At 48.7% G+C, this 21,909-nt stretch overlaps 1 protein-coding gene across 2 annotated transcripts; it reads right to left on the reverse strand.

Moving 5' to 3' along the window:
- Positions 1–14,057: 14,057 nt before the first annotated feature.
- Positions 14,058–21,658, reverse strand: EIF5 (eukaryotic translation initiation factor 5). 2 transcript variants are annotated; one of them, XM_082485945.1, is made up of 11 exons: positions 21,288–21,658; positions 18,928–19,207; positions 18,605–18,686; positions 18,229–18,401; positions 17,785–17,896; positions 16,989–17,128; positions 16,309–16,467; positions 15,952–16,113; positions 15,562–15,726; positions 15,169–15,303; positions 14,058–14,457 (listed from the first exon to the last, which is right to left on the reverse strand). In XM_082485945.1, the coding sequence occupies exons 2-11, from the start codon at positions 18,997–18,999 to the stop codon at positions 14,365–14,367; spliced, it is 1,293 nt and encodes a 430-aa protein (XP_082342071.1). In that variant the 5' UTR covers positions 19,000–19,207; positions 21,288–21,658; the 3' UTR covers positions 14,058–14,364. The 2 variants fall into 2 exon arrangements, with proteins under 2 accessions (XP_082342071.1, XP_082342072.1); XM_082485946.1 differs by lacking the exon at positions 21,288–21,658 and adding an exon at positions 19,750–19,987.
- Between the last annotated feature and the right edge of the window lie 251 nt (positions 21,659–21,909).

Raw genomic sequence — 21,909 nt, forward strand, 5'->3', positions numbered from 1 at the left:
CCAGTGAATTGGGTAGTGGCAGCGGCGGTAGGGAAGGGGCAGTCCCCAGAAAACCCTCTGTAATAGCTGGTCTGGTGGGTCTTGGTCCCCAGAGAGCTCCAGGTGTGCACAGGTGAGAGCATCTACTGTTGATGGGGGCTTCAGGAGTCCCAAACATAAAAAGCAGTAGAAGTTATGAAATGGGAGCAACTCGCTTCCCATCAAAAGCTCGAGGAGATCCAAGTACCTCGTTGGTTCATCCTCCTCTGAAAATCTCACCGGGAGTTTATTGCCCCAAATGCAAGAGAGTAGGTTGGGTTCAGATCTCCCTGGCTTTACACCCACTAGTGATTCATCTAAGTCTTGAGTTTTATTCTCCATTTTATGCTGGCAGAAGAGAGCAGAAACAGATCTGGAACTCCCCAGCTGGAGATCAAAACTGGCGAGACTGCCTCTCCCCTCTGCAGGCTGGTCCCCAGCTCCTTCCAACAGCACCTTCCGGCCGCCGTGTGTCAGAGCAACATGGTCAGAAGGCTCAGAGCTCCAGAGCTCCAGAGAAGCAGACCTGCATATTTAGGACTACCCCGTATTTCAGAAAAAAAGATGCAGGAGAAACATTTTTCCATGCACAGAGAGAGGAACAGGGCCACTGGTTCATCTCTCGCAGCTACTGGGCTGCCTGTCAGGCAAAAGGCAGGGAGAAGGTTTGGGCCCTTGTAGGGATGCTCATGGGCCAACCCCCACAACAGAGCAGCCGTCACTGCCCTACAGGACCTCCCAAGCCTCCATGGACACAATCACCTGCCACTGACACCTCCTCGCAGCCAGGCCCTGGGCACCAGCTCCACTTGAAATCACAGCTGCAATAGGATGCGCTCCAGCTCCTGTAGGGAGCGGTGGGGGGCAGACAGGACCCAGAGAGGACAGCATCACCTGGCAGCTCAGCTTCTCACCCTCCCTTGGGCTCCTCCCCTCCTCTGAAAGAGGGTCAGGATGCCAGGACACCACCACCATTGGGTAAATCCATCACCTTTGTCCTGCTGTCTGACACCTGCATTCAGTGCGTAGGATCACCCATTAACAAGATACATCATTAATTAGGATAGCACCAGAGCTCCTTGGAGCTACAGTGTCCCTTGGAAGGAGGGGAGTGAGATTTCCTGCAGCTGAACTGAGCCTGAGCTTCATAACCCCTAATTACCCCAGGCTGTCGTGACTCAGTTGTTACTTGCAGCAGACGTGCTGCAGGCAGCAGCGTGAAGGAAGGTGGCTCTTTCTGCACATTAATTCAGCCACTGCCTTTTTTCCAGAGCCGTCGCACTGCACAGCAGCTGCCTATGCCACATACTCCTGTAACTGGACTTTTGGCAGAAGCGTGTGCTCCTGGCTGCCGCCAGCCTGTGCTTTTTGTGGTATCACTCCAAACAGAGGCGACTCTGTCCCCTGTCCCGTCACAGAGCTGCCTCCTGCCACCAGCACAGAGGCAAAGGCATCACCTACAGCATGGAGAGACGGGAGATATTCTGGTTACCACTGTAACTCTATATCAAAACCTTTCTCTTACTAGGACGGCATGTAATGTTGTAAGCACGAAGGTGCTTTAGACTTGCTGCTGTGGCATATGGTCCCTTCCCCCAGCGCTCTATTAGCTGCCAGAGATGAAAAGCCGCAACGTAGCAGAGAGCGAGCTGGAGGTGTCAAAGATGTCACCTGCAAGCTGCTCTTTGCAGGGATGGGGATGGTGATAGGATGGGGACGGGTGAGAGCAGCCAGCTGGAGGGAGCAGAGCAGCCTTGTACTGCTGGGGATGGCAGGCAGGGTTGGGGCTGCTCGGCTGTCTCCCACCCTGTGCCCACTCTGTGTCCCCACCTCCTGCCCCACTTCTGCCTGCATTCCCCATGCTGCAGGGGGAATGAGCCTCTGGCATTTTGGGGATGCCTCCGTGCCTGGGAGGGAGGGGGCCGCTGGGGAGCACAAAACGGGTTTCCTGCAGTTCACCAGAAAAACTCCTTTCCCAATGGGGTGTCTTGTGCAGAACAAGCTACCAACATAAGGGCTGATCCCTGGTTGTAATTTTTGGAGTGATTTTTAAGCAGCGCCAAGGGAAGGGAGGCAGCTCATTGAGAGAGAAATATTTTTACCCTTTGTGTGCTGGTAGGGAAGATGATCTACAGGTCTGTTTTCCACCTCTGTTCAGTGTTTGGAGGTCGGACCTTGTGTGGTTGGATATTTCTGAATATCCAGGCAAAAGAAAAGTAGGATAAAGTCCTTGACATCTAGGGCAACACTTTCTTTCATCTTATATACTTTAACCTCTCTGGCTCTGATACATCCCCTGTCACAGCACGTGCATCCATTCAAAGCACTTCTGCAAAGCTGCTTTTCCTGGCTTGTTGCTTTGACAGGTTTTCTTTGCATGGCCTCCCTAGCTCTTCTTTCCTCACTGCATCCAGGAGAAAGCGATCTGTCTTTTCCTGGAAGGCCCTTTACAGCCTTTTCACATCAAACCTGTGGTGCCAACCAGAGACTGGTCGCTCCTTTGCTGGATACTTGCCATGTTTCCCAGAGAATGATATTCCGAAAGGTTCTGCAGACGTCTCCTCATCTTCCTTTCAAGTCTTCTTTAAAAACCTTCCATTAAACTTTAAACTGGAGACAGAACACATCATGATACCCCCCAAAATCCCACCTACTGCTGCAGCTGTGACCCTCCAGTGGGTCTGAACTATCACCCAACGCCATGGTTGCTGGATACCCCATGGACACATGGCTGCTCTGCACAGACACAGCCCGTTTCAGTTTTTCCCCTCCCACAGCACTTCTGCCAGCCTCAAGGTGCTCCTTGAACCTCCTCTGAAACCAAACCGCCTCAGCCCTTGCCATCGCCCTTGGTGGCCAGCGCTGGCGGCTGACAGATCCTGCCCCATCCCCAGCCTCTCCGCTAAGCTGCTGAGCCCACCTTGTCCGCATCCACCACCCAAACATTTCTGGGGTTGCTTCCTTGCACAGGTAGGTGCCTGCAAAGCAGACGGGAGCTCTGCTGGGTGCGGTGGTTCTGAGCTGGCCGGGCTGCGAGGAGCTCTGCCGGAGCCGCGCTGGGGGTGTTTGGCTCCCGGGGTCTGATTCCTGAGGGAGCAACGCACCCATGGGTGAAGCGAGAGGAGTCTGAGCCAACCCGCAGCTGTCTTCAGGTTGATGCCGAGACATGACAACTCCAAAGAAACGGCAGTTTCCACAAATGGGAACCTACCTCCATATTTTTTTCTCCCTGCTATGGACCGGAGCGTGGCCCCAGTGAGGGCTGGCAGGTCACAGCCGCTGCGGTGGTGACTAGCCAGGCAGGGTGGATCCGGCGTCCCACTTGTCCTAGGCTTGGAGTACAAAGCTGCCTAAGCTTATTCCCTGCTGAGGGCAATCCCCTCTTTCCCAGTAGCAAAAATGAGAAGAATCAGCCCCAAACCACCCTCCCACCCTGGGATGACAGAATAGTGTCAGGACCACTCAAAAAACCACGATGTTATTAATACAGATAGGAAGGGGGAAAAGATTTTTTTTTTTTTTTTCAGAGCTGGATTTTGGGATGTTCGAATAAGAAAGACTTACTTGGAAGCACTGTATGGCGTCATGGCTGCTGTGGAGGCAGCTACATCAGCTACTCCTCTCCCCGTCCCAGCTGGATGGACTAGATGCAATCCACTCCTCACAGGACTGCAAGGCTGGGGTTATTTTTCTGGAGAATTAACCATGATGGTTTCCAGCCCTCTCTCCAGCCTCCATTAAATCCCTTTTCCTACGAAGCTGGAAACCTTGATTAGCAGCCTGCTAGGGGAGACAAATCCCTAGGGTCTTCCTGTGTGCCCAGGAGACTGTCCCTGCTCTGGGGTGAACATACGCTTCATTTTTGCTCTGTAAAAGAGAGAAAGGACTGAGCTGTCTTCAAGCAAGATCACAGATTTTCAGGAAAAAGTGAACAACAAAAAAAAAAGCAGTTTCTTTGGAAGTCATTTTCTCTTAAGAAGTTCTGTCTGCATTTTTTATTAATAATACAACACCCTGGATGTGTCAGAAAAATATGAGAATACATTTCCTGGTGGGGAGCTGCAGCCTCACAGAGCCAAGCGGTGCAGCCGGGTTGTCATTTGCTTCTTGGAATTTCATTTCCTAATCAACACATCTGTGAAATCACTGTATTTTCAAAGCTTAGTTTCCAGAGCTGCTGGGATCAAAGACTGGGGAGGAGGGGGGAGAGCGGGGAGGGGGGAAACCTGCTGTCTCCGTCAGCAGCCCAGCATGGAGAAAATACCTACCCGGGAACGCCTAAACAAGGGGTGGTTTAATGCCCTGACCCGAGTTTAATGTTTCAAAGCCAAACAAGAAAATAGGGACACATAGACCCAGCACTCATCACACTCCCCCGTTGGGGAAAAAAAATCCTCTTAGAAATGTGGGGATTTGCAGGGTCTGGCTGTCCCCTCCTGGGGCGGGAGTGCTACTGAGAGACCCGGAGAACAGGGGAGCGGGCTACAGGGACCCTCCTGGGGCCACCCTGTCCTGCTGCGGGTGACATGAGGGGCACTGCCTTCATGCTGTCCCAGGCCCAGGATGACAACTTGCTCCGGTTTTTGACTTTGGTGTCCAACAGGTCCCACCTCCCAAAGCAACTTGGGGCCAAGCGGCCTTTTCCCAGGCATCTGACCTCACAGGTATCAAGCGAGAGGGGTTCAAATACGTTAAAATTGCCCAAACCTGAGTCAGACAATCAGGTTTTTGTTTCTCTGGCACCTGCAAGGCCATAAAGTCACTTGTCTGGCAGTCACCTAAAAGCCCTCCCAGAAGATGCAGGCAACGCTTGTGTTTGAAGAAGTTAGGAAGATAAGGGGAAAAAATCTTTCCAAAAAACCCACCTTTGCTGTCTTGACTTATCATGAAACATGATATAGAATCATAGAATGGTTAGAGTTGGAAAGGGCCTTAAAGATCATCTATTTCCAACCCTCCTGCCATGTTCTTTTTTTCCATTTTCCCGTTTCTCCATTATGATCTTTTCCTTGCCCACTGCATGTAGAGATGCCGGTCAGAGCTTGCCTGATGCTCAGCAGCTACTCGCACTGTGACACCACCAAGTTGAGGAGCATCACTTTGGTTCCTAGGCAAGAGGGAGATGCCCACCCATGTCTTCTGGAGATATCTATAGCTTCTGGGCGAGTGAAGTTACTTGGTTCCGGACTGCTGGTGGGAAAGGTCAGGTGAATCAATCAGAGGTGCATGGAGCTGTCAAACATGTGGGTTTGCACCCACTGCTGATTAGCAGCTGCTTTTTGGGTGGCAGCCTGGTCAGCCCCTCCACCGGGCATGAGATGCTGCACCTGCCCATGCCTGGAAGACCTACTTGGATGCAGCCAGATGCCAGTGGCAAGTTTTTGGACCTCCCTGCCAGAGCCAAGGGGATGGCAGAGCAGCCGGTGCTCCCAGTGCTCTGCACAAGCAGACAACTCAGCCTCCATCAAACCATCCCACCATCCCTGTGCCACCTCATCTTTCAACGCCACGATGCTCAACCCTGCTGTCCAGGAGCAGCTTCAGGTGGGATTATGTAGGGAGCTCTCTCCTCCTGCGTGGCTGATGCTCTTGCCATTGTGCTTTTCATTGAAGTTTTGCTGTGTGCGACATGAATGCAGGAAAATGACATCACAGGAGAGTGGGGAAAAAAAAAGATGCTCAGATTCATCTCCTTGGACTGCTGGGCAGGAGCTGGATGGCGTTTCCAGGCCATTAGTTTTATTTTCTGTGCAGCTCCCTGCAGCTGTGGGTATCCCTCATGCATGTGTTACAGCTCTTTGGAGGTGTTTAATTCCAGCATCCTGGGTACCAGGAATGCAGCTGCAGCAGGGACCGTGGGACAGCAGGGTGCTGCGTGGTGAGTCACTGGTGCATGAGAGGGGACCGTCTTTCTCCAGGCTCCACCGCCATATCCTGTGCTGGTGGAGGAAGGTTGAACCCCCGATATCATCAGCAGGACAGGGCAGGTGCCCACATGGGCAAAGCAGCACCCGGCTGCGTGTGCAGGATTCCCCCGCACATGGCATTTGGGCAAGCGCAGCTGGTGAAATGGCTCATTCACAAGACACGTTACCTGGTGCAGCGTTTGCTCCACTGGGTGTGGAGATGATGTAGTTGTTCCTGCAGGCAAAAGCACTGCCAAGGGTAAGCAGGCTACGTACGGCCTGAATATATCCTCCAATGTAAAGGGCATCATTTTGCCCTCGGAGTATGTGAACTGAGATTACACAGTCCAGGGGTTTAAGACCATCCTGCATAACACAGTCTGGAGGGTATCAGCAAGCAAGTCCTCCCTGGGTGTAACATGGATGTACTATATACCTTCTGGAAGAAATACCTCCTGATTTATAGACTGTGTGTGATGGAGAGGCAGCTGTAGCTCTCCCTCTCTCTCTCAAACACTTTCTTGACAGGAGTTTTGGGAGAGGATTATTTCCACCACCCTTACCTGCATCCACCACCTGCCCCATCGCTTGGCTGTCGGCTTGTTTCCTTCTGGAGATGCATCTTCTCCACTGCAGTGCCCCGGCCACCCTAGGGTGGAGGGTGACAAGGCAGCCGCTGCATCACCTCCCCATCCCAAGGCTCCCCGTGTCTCTTGGGACCCTGTGGCAGGTGGGGTCCCACTTTCCACAGGGGTCAGGTGTGAGGCCTGGGCTGGGAACGCCGTTTCCATCCAACATGGAGAATTTTGCACTTATTCCCTTATTCCCCCCAAATGCGCATAAGGAGATGTGAGCCCAGTGGGTGCTGGGAAGGAGGAGACTAATCCAGGCAGATCCGTAGACAGAAAGTGTTCAGGAGTGGGAAAACTGGAGGGAGGGGGATGATTTTTGTGTTTTTTCTTTTCTTTTCTTTTTTTTTGTTTGTTTTTCTTTTTGCATATCTTTCTTTTTCCTTTTTTCTTGTATCTCTTTTTCTCTTTTTTCTTTCTCTTTTCCTTTTTTTCTTTTTTTTCTTTTTTCTTTTTTGTCCCTTTCTTTCCCTTTGCGTCCCTCCCCGCTGCAGGGGCGCTGGGGGCCGGGGCCGGGGCGGGCGGTGGCGCCGGCGCACGGGCGCCCCCTGGCGGCCGCGCTGCCTCAGCGCGGCGGGCGGCGCCGGGCCGGGCCGGGCCGTGGCGTCTCCCGGGCCCGGCGACGGTGGTGCCCTCCCGGCGGCTGCCGGCCCGCGGAGGGGGGGGCCTGGGGAGGTTCCTTACCGGGGAACCCACATTCCCCCACCGTTTCCCGCAGGCGCTGGGTGAAGGGGGCCCCCGCCATAGCCGGTGCCCGGCCCCAGCACTCCCCGCCGTGGCTCCGTGTGCCCCCTCCCCCCGCCCGGGTTAACCAAGAGGACCCACAGGAGGGGTGGTGGCGGGGTGCTCAGGGCCACAGAGTGGCACCCAGCTTGGCTGCGGGTCAAAAAACCTGTGCCTGTTCCCTTCCCATGGCCTGTTTGCCTGGGCTGCGTCCCACCTGGCGCTGGGGAGGTTTGAGGGACCAGCGTGGGTCCCGGCTGACATCCCCGGCCAGGTTCTCCTGTGCCTGGGGGGACATTCATGGGAAATAGGTCTCTGCTACTGTCAAGAAACAAAATTTAGGGAGGGAAATTGGGTCATGGAAAATTCCCAGCACTGGTGGCATCTCTGATACCTCCATACCATACCTCTGCAGGGCACGGACCTCTCCGTGGTGTCCACCCTCTCACATCTACAGGCACCTCCATTACAGACACCAAAATCACCCACCACTGACCAGCTCTGGACGAAGGCACAGACTGTTTGCCACCAAAGCAGAGCAAGTCCTATGGAGTAGGAAAGGCAGAATAGTCCATGAGGAGATGCCTTCCAGTAGCTCTTCACAAGTTACCAGGTCAGGCCCTGAACAGCAGCTGGCTTCTTTGATCCAGGGCTGAAAATGGATTCATGAGAAGGGGGAGGACAGCAGAAGGTGCCTGTCATCCCTGATGGCCCTGCCGGCCCTGCCAGCCTGCTACGTGCAGGGCAGGTTGGGTCATGAGTGCAGCCGCTCCTTCCATCCCCTTGCACCCATGGGCAGGTTTTCCTGCAGAACAGGTTTTCAGGTATGAGCGATACCGCTTCGTCTTTCTGCCTTCCAGTCCCACCCCCCAGCCCTGAGAGAAGAACAAAAAAAAAAAAAAGGAACAAAGGCAGTGACAATATCATAAAAGACTATGTAAAAAAAAAAAAAAAAAAAAGAAACTGCAGCAGTTAGTGCCTTGCGCTCACGAAGCACCACAGCTCCCCGGTGCACATCACCGAACGCCCCCAGAAGAGGCTCTCACGACAGACAGGTACCTGCTCTCCCACTTCTCCTCCCACCAGGAACACTCAGTTCCCCCTCGATGATTCAGATAAAATCACCCCCTTTCCCCGGGACAAGCCGGAAAGGCCCACTGACCACAACCACCCTGAGCCCCACAGCACGTCCAGCTGGGACTGCCGGCTCCTCTGGCTCGTGGTACCAAATATGAGCACAGGCTGAAGGAACAACGGAGGCAGGAGATGGAAGCCTTTCTATGCAGGTTTCCCAGCCTCAGAGACCATGTGAAAAACTCTTAGACTCTTTATTTAGATTTTTCCTTCTTTATTTAGCCTTTTCCTATGTGAACTACTCCGTTCACAATTTGTATACCTGCAACTTTGTCCATAAGAATGATTCTTAAGTAATTAATAATTTATTAACATCTCCCTGACAACAGGGATGGGATTCTCCTGGGGAAATATGCTTTCCTCATGTTTCTTTTAAAGATGCCAGATGTCTACCTTGATTACACAGACCCAGAGCCAAACTCCATTGACGTCAGTGCCGTTAGCTGGGTTTTATTAATATCAGGTAGATATAAAAATCAGTATCAAGCAAAAATTCAGAGAGAATAATACAACGCCCACACAAACCTCCCGTTGAGGAGTTCCTGGTGCTGATACCTCCCTTATCTGCAATGTATGGCTGAAGTGCCTCTGGCTCACACCGGAGCTCTCCTTTGCTTTGTCTCTTCCCCTCTTGAGAGAAAATACTGTGCAGAAAATGCGTCTAACACCACGGCGATGAGATAAGATTATCAGTGGAAAAAACGGCACTCTTCAGCTCCAGCCTCAGAAGCTGTCAAGGTCCTGGGAGCAGGAACGGGCCCTGCAACCTCTTGCCCCACCTGGCAGGTGTGTGGAACCCTCTGTTTTACTGACAATGACCGTGTGAAACTCTGTTTCTTGGGTTCCTAATCCAAGACAAAGATTTTTTTTCTTTTTCCGCTGGAAGACATTTAGGAGTTGCAGAATTTTACTGAATTAAAAGCCGCATCACCTGAATTCTGGGGCTGTGTCCTTGATGGATGTCAACCGGAACAGCTCTAAGGAAGCTGTGGAGATACATACCCTGGTGCTGGTCCACACTAGGTAAGGAAGTGATATCCTGGGAAAGCTGATCAGCGGCCCCAGAACACCTCCTCACCAATTCCAGGTCCAGAGACAGACTCTGACACCTCTGTGGCAGCACGATGGTTGTCTTCAATAAGAAAAACATGGACACTGCCCGCAGCTTGTGAAGCATGTAGGCAATCCCAATGGCTCCAACAACTTTAGAAGACTTAAGCTGAAATTTAAGCGTGCAACCACTATTTCACAGATAGGGCTTTATAGAGCGTAGTTTTCAGGCTGCTTTTTGTTGTCTTTACTTCTGGGTTTTCTGTTCCACGTCTTCACAGTTCCGTGGTGTTACTGAATGCCAAGGGGTCAATCCTCAGCAGCAGACTCCGAGGCTCTTTTGGAGTAATTAGTTTGAGAAGAAAACAGCTGCCACAATTTGGAAGATTAATTGGTGGGTCAGCTACTTTTGTTCCATCTCCCCTCGCCCTTTCCGTGCACGGGTTTCACCAGGAGCCCAGAACTGCTGTGATCTTTATTACTACCCTGTAGCAGCCCTCAAATGAAAGGACAGCTTCCTAACACACCGCTACATTAACTGCTTTTCAGAGATACCTCTTCTTTTCAAACATCAAGGTTCAGAACTTGCACAAGTGGAATACACCCGTATACTAAGTGTTATTTATTGAGTTATAAATCAACTCTTTTAACTCTATGGTACATCTGGCCGGCAACAAATCAACCGAGCTGTTTGACTTGGGTGGAGATTGGCATCTTGCAGTAAGCATCTCAACCCAAAGAAGATAACGGGGAGGAATGACAGACTCACGGCAATCCCAGAAAATCTTAACGGGGAGGAATGATAGACTCATGCAAGTGACCCCAGGGAGCGAACTGTGCCCTGTTTAAAAAGCTGACCTCTTTGGGAGCGCTGCACCACAGTTACACCGGCTGGGGCAGCCGGTACCACAGCAAGGGGAAATAAAAAGCGTTCAGCACATTACCACGGCTGCTGCAATCCCTTCACATCGCTTTGCCTTTATCTTTAGTCATTGCGTCGCTACAAGCCTGAGCTGTACACTCCAAGGAGCAGTGTCCTTTTATATAGTACGTCTACCACCTCCAGCTGAACAAGGCGCTGGCCTCTAATGACAATTTCTAGGTTCTCATCGATAAAAAAAAGGACAATCTTACCTCTTATAGGCACAGCAACAACCAGGATTTCAAGCCCCAGTGAAAGCTGCTGAGCTCCTTTCCTCTGCTCGCGATGCTGCCCCGAGCAAAGCCGCTAGCTGAGAAGCTCCCCGTTGTGCTGGACAGAGAGAAGCCGCTGATGAAGGCTGCTGAGCTGCAGCGAAGCCCCGACGGCAGGGTCCTGGCGGGGCAGGGAGGTTTGCGAAGCCAGGGCTGACGGACCCGCCGCTGGAGCTTCCACCTGCCAAATTGCAGCATTCACGCCGAGGTTTATAAAACGGAGAGGCTGCATGGTATGAAGGGAGGGAAATGACCCAACACTCACCGTTTCCTTTCCGAGTGCCAGGAGGCTCTTTGAAGCTCGGAGCAGATTGTATCTAGACTCCACGCTGCCTTTTGAAGATGTACTTGTTGCTTTTAATCAGATAGCAGCAGCCATAAATTCAAAGACTTGGGCAACTTCTAAATCTGACTTCTTCCTTCCCTAAAGAAATGCTAACAAAACGAGCACTCGCTTTCATTAGCTGGTGGAATCCTCAGTTAATGACTCAAGATGGAAATAGCAATATGTATGTGAAAATAGGGTGAGAAGCGTAACTCAGCGCTAGGAATTTCATAGTTAGCAGTGGCCTCGAGTGCTTCTAGAAGCCTCCCCCAGGTCTGAACATTAAAGTACCACTTTATAATGCACTTAATCTGATCCATCTGTGGGCTACTACAGACAAGAGCGCTTCCATTCCCTGCACGCTCCCATCACATTTAATCCAAATCTACCGTCATGCCGCTTTGCTATGACATCATCAGTTCACTGATCCTATGGAAAACTGTTTTTTTGGTGGATTTATTTCCTAGTTTCCCTACTGGAGGGAAAAGGTCTATCTTGCTAGTCACTAGGTGTCAGGGTGGAAAAAGAGAGATTATCCTCTTTGGTGGCAGCCTGGAATTACAATTGCGCCTGCTCTAAAATGGAGCTAACTACACCCAGAATGAAACATCACCATGTCGCAGCTGGTAGCAGCCAACACTGCACAACATTTACTTCCCACAGAAACCTTCTGGTCACGTCCTAGAGATGGTATCAACCTGGATCTGCAAAGCTGCGTCTGCAGACCATGAGCATGGAGCAACTGATGATTTTAGTGAATGGCACTGACCTGCAGTAGGTAAGAACAAAGCTCAGAGAACCAGGAGAGGTACTGTCCATGCTGCAGAGCGCTCTCTTGTGCAGCTAGTGAAGGGGTCAGAGCATTTCTCAACACTGCAGCTGTGACGTGCTCCTGGGAAAGAGCAAGGCTTCTCCCTATTCCCTCCGCAAGCAGGAGTTCTGCTCAGAAAGGCAAATCTGGCCCAAGCCCCTACCCAAGGACCGTGCCCGATGTACAAGCACCCACCTCCCACTGCAACAGGTGACAACCAGGGAGATGAAACTTGAGGGGGAAAGCCTTACACCCACATAACCAACGTGACTGGGAAATACTGGTGAATTATTTCATTTTCTGGGTATTGCACTAATGCCCAACCTGTTGCTACAAGCAAGCAGGAAGCCCAGGGCTGACACCTTGCCTCCAGCTAGACTGTTTTTAACCCTTCCCTCTCTGTCACCACCACTGAAGTTCTAGCCTTTTGCTTTTAAAAAGTTCCACAGGGTCTAATCTCTCTAATTGCTACCCACATGAACTAAAACCCAACCCTACAGTTTTCTGCAGCAGTACCAGGCAAAAATCATCAGCTCTATAACAGCTGCACTGTATTGAGTTGAGATTTTTTTCAGAGGATCTGAACCTTTCCAACTCTGCTTCCAGCCTGGCAGGCAAACGCCTACAATGGTGTGCTCACAACTGTTACACCAGGAGGAAGAACCTTCTGGAGAGGTCACATGGGGATTAATAATTCGTCTTCCAGGTTCTCAACCAGCATAACAATCAACAATTACTTTTGAAATACAAACTCAGCTTAAACAGAAAGAACAAATTTTCTTTTAGAGAAAAAGAAGCCAGGAATAAACCTCCATTTAAATTAAAAAACATGGGTTTGTACTACTGCAATAAACACCCTCAAAAATAAAAGAACACTTTAAAATGCTTCATGGCTTCACCCCATCTAACACTGTTTGCCACATCTGCTACTGCCAAGTGACAAGTTGATGCCAGGACCACCCTCAACCCAACATTAAGTTCATACAGCTACACCCCACTGTTTTGGAGATGACAACCTGCAGCTCAAGTCACTAGTATTGTAACCAGCAGACACAGTCTTCCCCTTCATCCAGTCATAAAGGCTGTTAAAAATTTGATACGAAAATAAGGTTGACATGCACTGGGGCCTCAATCTCTCTAAACTTGTAATCATAGAATGGTTTAGATTGGAAGGGACCTTCAAGAGCATTGTGTTCCAACCCCCCTGCCATGGGGGGGGGGGACACCTCCCACTAGACCAGGTTGCTCAAAGCCCCATCCCATCTGGCCATAAACACCTCCAGGGATGGGGAATCCACAACTCTGGGCAACCCGAGGGTGGTGAGGCACTGGAACAAAGTGAAACATTTCTTCCCAATATCTAACCTAAATCTACCTTCTTCCAATTTAAAGCCATTCCCCCTCATCTTATCACTACATGCACTCTTGTAAAAAGTCTGAAAATACCAAACCTCACAAAAATGAAGAAACCCAGTCACTCTCTTACCACTCTTGATTTTCCAGAGGAAAAGTCTGTTAAGGGCAACAAAAAAAGCCCTCCTCAAAAGCCCCACAGGGACCCACAGTCCTAGGCCAAAGCCTGTTGCTCCCCACATCACACCAGTTTCCCAATTTAGACAGACCAAGCTTCTTTTTGTTTCTAAAGGAATCGGGTACCTCCACAGTGGCACTTAAGATCTACAAGACTTGGTTCCAGAGGCACACAGATCAGCTTCAGGAGCTCTCATGCTCAAGGCAACAGATCTCTTCCCTCCCCACCCCCAAGCATACACAGCAGTGTGCGGCCACAGCCAGCTGTTCAGCAGCAGCACATATTAACTATAGAGGTACCGGCTCCCTCGGCTCTAGTCAGCACTGAAAGCTGGATTTAATGGAGCTGTCGAAAACTTTAGGAAAAAGACCAAAAGGAACTTACGTAGCAAATGCCTGTGGAAGTTTTAGTTTTTTTAAAAAAAAAACCCAACAAAAAAACCCAAACAACAAAAAACCCCAAACACAACAAACCAACCCTGAAGAGCCTGCAAGGATCAGAGTCCGGACAGTTGCCTTCTGTTTTAAGAAGCTGGCATCTGTACGCTGTAGATTACCTAACACCTGCTTCATGCCCAGGTTTCAAATGTCCACTGTTGCAACAGCCTCTACCCTGAGGCTTTTTTTTTGTCTCATTTAAGAGACTTCTGTAATTTTTGTCTCAAAGTTTGCCTGTTTCACCAAGTTGTGTAGATACTTACTCTTTCAAAAGTAATAAGGGAGGTCAGAATCACAAATGAAGATTGACCAAAACCAAATCCTTTATTTCCACAACTGTATAAATGTGCTCCAAGTATGTGTCCAACACAAGTTAGAAAAACAAAATAGAACATGCCAGTTGCAAACTAGATCAGTTCACCGACGTGCTGACTCCTTGGTATTAGGCTTAGTTACACAAGACCAGTCACAGTGAAAAGATACATTTTAGAGTACAAAGAGTAGCAGGATGTTAAGCCATTTCAGCTTGTGCACATACAAGTCACACTTCTGGCAGAAAATGCAGAGAAGTTTGCATTATTATGCTGGAAGCTATGTTGCGTCACTTTAAATGGCATCAATATCAATATCGTCATCTTTGTTGTTTGCAGGCTTCACAGTTTCAACTTTAGGTACACTGGCAGTTGTAGAGTACACCACCTGTGGGGACAAGACACTTGCTTTTACCTCAGCACCTACCACCATCATTATCACTACAATAATTTTTAACACCAGGTGTTGCAACACGTGCCCACTCAACAGCCCTCCTGTCTATGGCCACGAATTGCTCTGCACACGGCCCCATGTTCTAAAGTGCACTGCACAGCACCTTCTGGTACAAGAATTAACATTGTAAACAAAACCTGAACTCAGGCATGCTGAAACTACTACACCTTATCACCCGTCTTTATAAGGCAGAGGTGTGCATGAGTGTCTGTAGGAAGCAAAATCTCACATCTAGGAACAAGAGTAGGTACTACTGGGAGGAGAACAAACAAACAAAAAGCTCACATGCAAAAAAAAAAAAATCCCAGCTACACACTCCAGCTGACTGGCTATCAGATTTTACCCTAGGCCTAAATTGGGAGGAAAACAAGTCATTTGCTCTTTAATCATCTTTTCTAACAAACATATATCCACTAACTCCTCTAAAACACAAGGCTTTATGCACAGTATCTCTTGTCGTTCTTCCACTATATGAACTACTACAATGCAAGAGAGCGTTTGTACTGTTCCACGATGACAGTGCCTCCTGGCTATTAAAATGCACCCGTACTGCTATTTTATAGTGCACCAAGACAAAATACAAGATGCAAGGATCCAGGAACAGTGCAGCCTTGGAGTTACTTGCAGTAAGTGAGCCTTTCCTACCTCTATGTTTTCATCTTCATCCTCTTCTTCATTACCGGAAGATTCTTCTTCAGCTTCCTTTAGCCATTTAATAAATGGTTCTGCTTTGACACGGATTTCTTTGGCAAGCTCCTTTGAAACGTATTTCTTTGAGGCCTGAAAGACAGAAGTACACAGATTTTGCTTGAACACCGAAGGAGTTAACGTCAGATCATACTCAAATACACCAAGAGCTTAACTTGGAACTCTTAACCTCACCCACTGCCTTGGACAGCAGTTTCTCCCAGACAGTAACTATCTCAGATTAGTTGTTTAAAGCCATCTGCACAAGAAGCTACATCAGAACAGAAATCAGATACAGTATACTACATACAGGTACTTCACTGCAATGGTATGTGAAATACTACCCCTTACCTTTTCTGCCCAGCCAAGAATGACTTCTTCCTCCAGAAGATCTGCATCATACATTTCCTTCAAAATATGTGGTATTTTAGAAATAAGCTGAGACTGATGCATGGCTACCACACACTCAAAGCCATGGAGAAGGTACCTCTGAGCTTTCTTGTTGTTGTGGCAGAACTAGAGTTGTGATGAAAGCAAAAGACAACTGAATTAGCTTTGTTTCCTCTCCAGAACGTGCTTTTACTTCTGCTCTCAAGAAAATGAGATAGCAGAATTTACAACAGCTCATACTATCCCTTCCCAGCATTTTCCCCAGCTAAAAAGTAGTGGTTTAACCCCCCCCCCAAATTACAAAAAGCCAACCCAACAGTTGTTATATCAGGTGCAGAAAAGACTGCTTACACGAAGGAAGTGACGCCTGTATTTCCTTATCTGTTCACGAATCTTTTCGTCGAAAAGGACTTCAGTGAGAACCAGTGGGCCCATGGCCTTTACATCCAGTCTCTCTGCTTCTGCTACAATGTCTTTGTCAGAAGTATCAATGACACCTTCTTCCTTCTTTTTCTACAAAGACAGGGACAAAAACATTTTTAATCTACTGAGGCCTGGGTCTGCTCTACTGCATCGCTTCCTTGCCCACCACTGCTGGAACCAGTACTCTGGCAGAAGTTCAAGCAGCTTGAACTTATGTCTCCTTACTAACATTTTATACATCTACAGCGAAGTGGCTACCCAAGAAAACCACCAGAGAATATTCACCTTCACAAAATCAAACAGTATGTTGACTCTCTCCTCTACTGTTCTTTCCAGGTCTTCACTAAGTGTGAGGTTCTTTGCATGGTCACTGATTTCGTCCATTCTGCGCCTCTGGGCTTCTTCTGTTGTATCTTCACCCCAGTCATCATCATCCTCCTCCTCCTAAAAAACCAGACCAACAGGTTCATACAATGCTACTACAAGCTTAGCAATAAATGAGTGTTGTTTCTAGATACAGATTTGAAAGCTTTTTTTTTTTTTATAAACAGGTACTTTTGAGCTCTCCATAAAGACAGGGTTACACTACAACTTGGAAGTCAAAAGATGATGGAGAAAGGGCAGATGTAGGAAAGAAGCAATGGAGGCTAGACTTGAGATCATAGCCAGCTGTAGGGTAACTGGAAGTACAGTTTAGTACACTTATGATACACCCTTTACAATTCAGGTCCCTGTAACGGGGTATGCAGCTTTCACTTAGCAAGGAGCACATGTGCTGTTACAGAAGAGCTGATAAAGCTGCTATAGAGGAGACACAGGAATATTTCTATTCCAACAATGAAGTTCTTGATAAAGTAAGAACTTTTGGTGCAACGTTGACTTGCAAGAAATACCAGTGATTTAGAAGTTTTAAATCAGAGCAAGACACCACACACCCTCATCTCCCCACTTTCCTTTCTACTTACCACAACCTGTGGAGGAGTAATCTCCTCTGGTGGTGGGGGTGGAAGTGTCTCATTGCTGGACACAGAACCATTCTCTTTGTCTTTGCCTTTTCTGTTCTTCTTGTCCTTTTCTTTCTTCCCTGTACCAGTGTCACCACTTTCTGCAAGGGAATTTTAATGTTTTATTGTATGACCTAGAGAAAGCTAAGTCTGCACTACAGCACCTCTGCCAAATCCCCAAGTGGGTGTGTATACTCCTATTAGCAGATTTACATCTGCTGGGGAAAGCTCTGGTTCCAGTCAAAATCTTGTTTCTCACCAGAACATAAGGTTGTTCAAGTCTATATAACAGGTGACCTCACAAAGCAGAGACCCCTGGAATAGGTTAGACTTTTCTATTCTAGCAAGCTTAAATTGCAGCAGGCAACTAGATGCTTACCACAGAGTGTTGCTTGCACAGAACAAGTACGTTACAGTTCGCATTTACTATACTGCTTTTACTTCAAGCTGACTTAAAATGCAGAAATGCAGGGAGCTCCTGCTGACTAGCTCTCCTAACAAGTTTTGTCCTGCATAGACAAATCCAACTCTTCACAAATACTTCCATTTGGGAAGGATGCAGGATCAGAAGGGAAGGGCCTGCTCATATTGAAGCTATGAACACAGCTACCTCATCCTGACCCTCAAGCATATTCTAGGAGTATGCCAGAGCCTTTTTACGCTTTAATTCGATGTGAGCTATTTGTTTTTCTACTTCATTAACAGCACTCACACTAAAAAAGTTCCCTTTACCCCCACCAAATAAGGAAACACTCACCAGGTGGGTTTTTGAGAATGAACGTGCAGAGTTTATGGTTTGTGTCAAGCATGCCTCGATAGCCACAGGCTTTGCAAGAGTTACCTATAGTTTGTTTCTTAGGATTGACATGCTGTAAAAAAGAACAACCTTCAGTTAGCACACTACTTACAGATCAGTTATGCTTTAAAGCCTAAACCTGATGTTTACATCATCTCCACAGGATTAAGCCAGAGGTTTAAATACTTTATATCACACTCAACAGAGCAAATTTAGAACTAGTTTAGCTCAGAAGTTTTGAGCTGTTATAAATGCAAAACCTTCCTAAAGGGGGAGTGGGGTGGGTGCATACTACATTTTCTCTTCACAGATACTTAAGTCACCAGTTCATTTTGCACCACTTCCATAAACATCTAATGAAGTGTCTCCATAGTGCTACCATGAATACAGACAGAGAGCACTCACCAGATCAGTTTCAGGATTCTCACACTCAGGACAGAGAACAAATTTTTTAATGAATCCATCCAACATGTCTTGCAGCTTATTCGCCTCATGAGATCCATTGACAATGTAACGGTCATTCTTAACATCAAACTGGGTCTGTGCTCCCAGCTCACAACCAAAAAATTTGGTAGGATCTGTAAGGAAAACATGATAACCACCACTGTCCTTGTGCCTTCACTGTGATTTTTAACAGCAAGCAAGTATGCCATTGCTTGTTTCTGTTCATTATTTCATCTTGAGATAATCACATTTCTTTCTTACAAATCTTGAAATAATGGTATTGATGCTTTTTTAGATACTGGAAAAAAAAAAAAAGCGCTCTCTCCAGACTACTTACACGTTGGAGGCCGATTAAGCGCCTTTGCAACGTCAACCATGTTGACTATAACCGTCTTTATTCCATTTCCTTTGCCCTCCACCTAAAGAAAAAAAAAAAGTGCTTTAAGATCAAGCAACTGCAACAGCCAAACCATGTGCGTATTCCCCATTACACTACATCAAAGTTCTGCTTTGAAGCATGTATTCTCAGAAAACCAAATGTGAATTTACTCTGGACAGAAAGGAGCAGACACCCTCTTTGCCCTCTGACTGGCTACACATTATCAAGAAAGCAAGTGGGGTGAAGCACTACCTACTTACCACTGATGGTTAGTAAATTACCTTGGCAATCAGACGGGGCATTTTGTAGCGATAGAACTGATCTGAAACACTGCGGTTGACGTTGACAGACATTTTGCCTTATTAGTAGCTTTATCAATAAGATGAAGAGATCTTTGATTGCAGTTTTTTGGTATCTTCTGTCTGGAGAAGACGGGATGACATAAACGACTGCAAGAGTTCTCGGTCTCTGACATGAAAAAATTTTCGCCACTGAGGCTGTAAGGTTCTTGCTTGTATGCTATGTTTCCCCAATACAGGTACCAGTGGCTGCGCAACAGCTCTGCAAGTGTTAATAAACAAAAGAGAAATAAGGTTTATCTTAATGTGCAGCAATCAGATTTTGCTACAGAACTATGCAAGAGACTATATTTAGCATGAAAAGAAAAAAAATAATCTTCCTTATGCTATGGTTTTCTTCAACTTGTGGATTGTAAACAATAGCCTTGAGTTGTACTAAGTAATGCCTCCTCAACTACACCACAGAGCTTTCCACCCTCTTCTCTTACTACCCAAAAAGCATTCAACAGCTTAAGACTATTTTCTATACATTTAACTCCTAAAGGAGTGCCGCAATCAATAAGGAAGGGAAACAAATACTGATTTATTATGGAGACCAATGGCTCTTGCACCAAGAGGGTCACATGATACATGTTTCAGGCTGCAGGACAGAGGAAATCAAGAGAAAGATCTGGAAAACGGTTTCAAATTCCACATCATAGCATGAACCTATCACATTAACTGAAGTCTGTCAGAATGTTGAGAAATATCAGTAAGATGAAGCAGCAGCAATCTGTAGCCCAACATAATTTTTACATGGCTTACCAGTTTTTTTGGATCGGAGTGGAAAAGAGTTGAAAATTAGGTAATTCTCCCTCTCACTTATGGATTCTCATAGCAGCTTCTGTTGAGTTTTGACTTAACAATAAGCCTGATAAAGTCTGACATAAGTTGCTTCACTGTAGAAAGCCTAGCAATGCAGAGGTACAGAGCAGTGCAGCAGCTTTTCCAGGTGATTTTTTTCTTAGGGGAAGGGGGAGGAAGGGGAAGGAGGATGAATCCTATTATTAAAGTTGCCTTAAGCAGTATTTACATATTTAAATTAACATGTGTCTGTATAATCAGATCTAAGACTACTTAAGCCATAACTGGTTGACTACACAGGCAACCCTGACTACAGCACGGCTATTCTGACACGTCATCATGTTGTTATCATTAATGACAGAAGCGTTGACACATTAAAATAACCTTCTTAGTATTTACATATAAGAGCATGTCTATCGGTTCCACACGGTTTGAATCTCTCCGGTTGATTCGTAAGTGCCTTGTATTCTACATTAGCCCAGATGCAGTTCTGCCCTTCCTCAGCAAAGAGGTGCACCGCGGACTTTGTTTCAAACACGAGGTTTCCTTCCCCAAGATGTCTAAAAAGAGCCACCATGTGACCTGACCACGTGCTTGCAGAAGCACTGAGGAAGCAGGTATCTCGGTGACTGAGCAGAAGCGCTCAAACGGAACATGCGGTTTCCCCTCCTTCCAGATTACAGCTTTTGTCTGCTGTAGACTAAAGCTCCCTCTCCCGGTCCCTAGGACGCTTCATCCCAAGCACCACCCCATCCCCCCCGTATGCTATGAACAGAGGAAAAAGCGGGAAGGCCGACAGACTCCTTGCTTCAAAGCACCGTTTCCCCGCCCCACTCGGGCCTGTGATGAGTCATAAATGCAGCAATTAAGCACTGAGTCAGTCCTGGAAGAGATGGGGGGAGTCACCTCCAGCCACGCATGCGCTCTCCAGCCGCATGGGGGTGTGTGTGTGTGTGTACACTCCGCAGCTGCCCCCCCCCCCTTCTGGTGTCCCCCCCCCCCGGGACTAAGCCTTGAGGAAGAGAAGTCCCTTCCCCGTCGTTCTCCCCCCCACCCCGCGGGGGGCGGGTTTGTAACTGCGCCACCGCCGCCCCCCCCCCCCCCCCCCCGCAACGGTCGCGCGCCCCCTCCCCGCCCGCTCATAGCGCGGGGAGGCGCGGCCCCGGCCGCCGCCATCTTGTCTCCTCGCATGGCGGTGGGGGGAAATTGAAGAAAAAAAAATTAAAAAAAATAAACCGCAAAACAAACACACAAAAAAACCCCACCCCAAAACGGGTGTAATTGAAGCGTTGGGGCTTCTAGGTCGGTTGGTTGTTTCCCCCCCTTTCTCCCTCCTATTCAAGTCCCACTTTGTTACACAAAACCTCTCCCACTATCCGCCGTTTACCGACTACACGACGCCCCAGCCCAACCTACGGCGCCCGCCCGCTCCCCAAGACCTAAACCCTCCTCTCAATCCCGGTTGCTCTCATCCACCCCAGCCCACTGTTACTACTCACCGTTTTCGTCCAATAAAGACATAAACCCAACGCTGCTCGCCCCGGGCTGCGACGAAGCCGAGTGTGCGAGGAGAACAGGGCCGTGGGGGCGCTTATATCCAGACGGAGAGGGAGGCGGAGGCGGACGCCGCAGCCTCCGGGTCCCGGCGTCCTGAGGCGGGCGGTATCAGCAGGGACAGCAGCGCCGGACAATCTGCGGGCAAGACACAATCAGGGGCATCGTTAGTGGAGGCACCTGTGAGGAGAGGGAAGAGGAGGGGGGAGAAAAGGGAAGGGGGAAGGGAGAGGCGGTGGCCGACGTGCAGCTCAGGCAGAAGGGGGCGGCTGACGGGACCCCGGCAATGGCTGCCCCGTACTCACCTCTAGAATGTTCTCGCTCTGACTGAACAACGCCAAAGCTGGGATCAATCAGCCAGCGGCGTGCCCCGCCTCCCCAGACCCTCCATTGGCTCGCCGCTCGCCATGGGACGAAGCTATTGGCTGAGGGCTCGCCGTCCCTCCCACCCACTGGCGGCGACCGCTATCAATCAAGGCATCCCTGGCTTCGCCTCCCTTCCCCCTTTGCCCTCCCCCCGCCAGTGCCCCAAAGGACATCGCGTCTACAGCGCTCGAGTCTCGCGAG

This window comes from Vanellus vanellus, assembly GCF_965231255.1.
Source record: "Vanellus vanellus genome assembly, chromosome: 6".
Lineage (NCBI taxonomy): Eukaryota > Metazoa > Chordata > Aves > Charadriiformes > Charadriidae > Vanellus > Vanellus vanellus.

Excerpts from the sequence above, each read along its gene's own strand:
- EIF5 (XM_082485945.1), bottom strand. The coding sequence starts at position 18,999 with ATGTCTGTCAACGTCAACCGCAGTGTTTCAGATCAGTTCTATCGCTAC. Across the intron at positions 15,727-15,951 it reads ACAGGCGTCACTTCCTTCGT|TTCTGCCACAACAACAAGAA; the intron begins GTAAGCAGTCTT and ends TCACAACTCTAG. Across the intron at positions 15,304-15,561 it reads TTCTTGGCTGGGCAGAAAAG|GCCTCAAAGAAATACGTTTC; the intron begins GTAAGGGGTAGT and ends TCTGTCTTTCAG.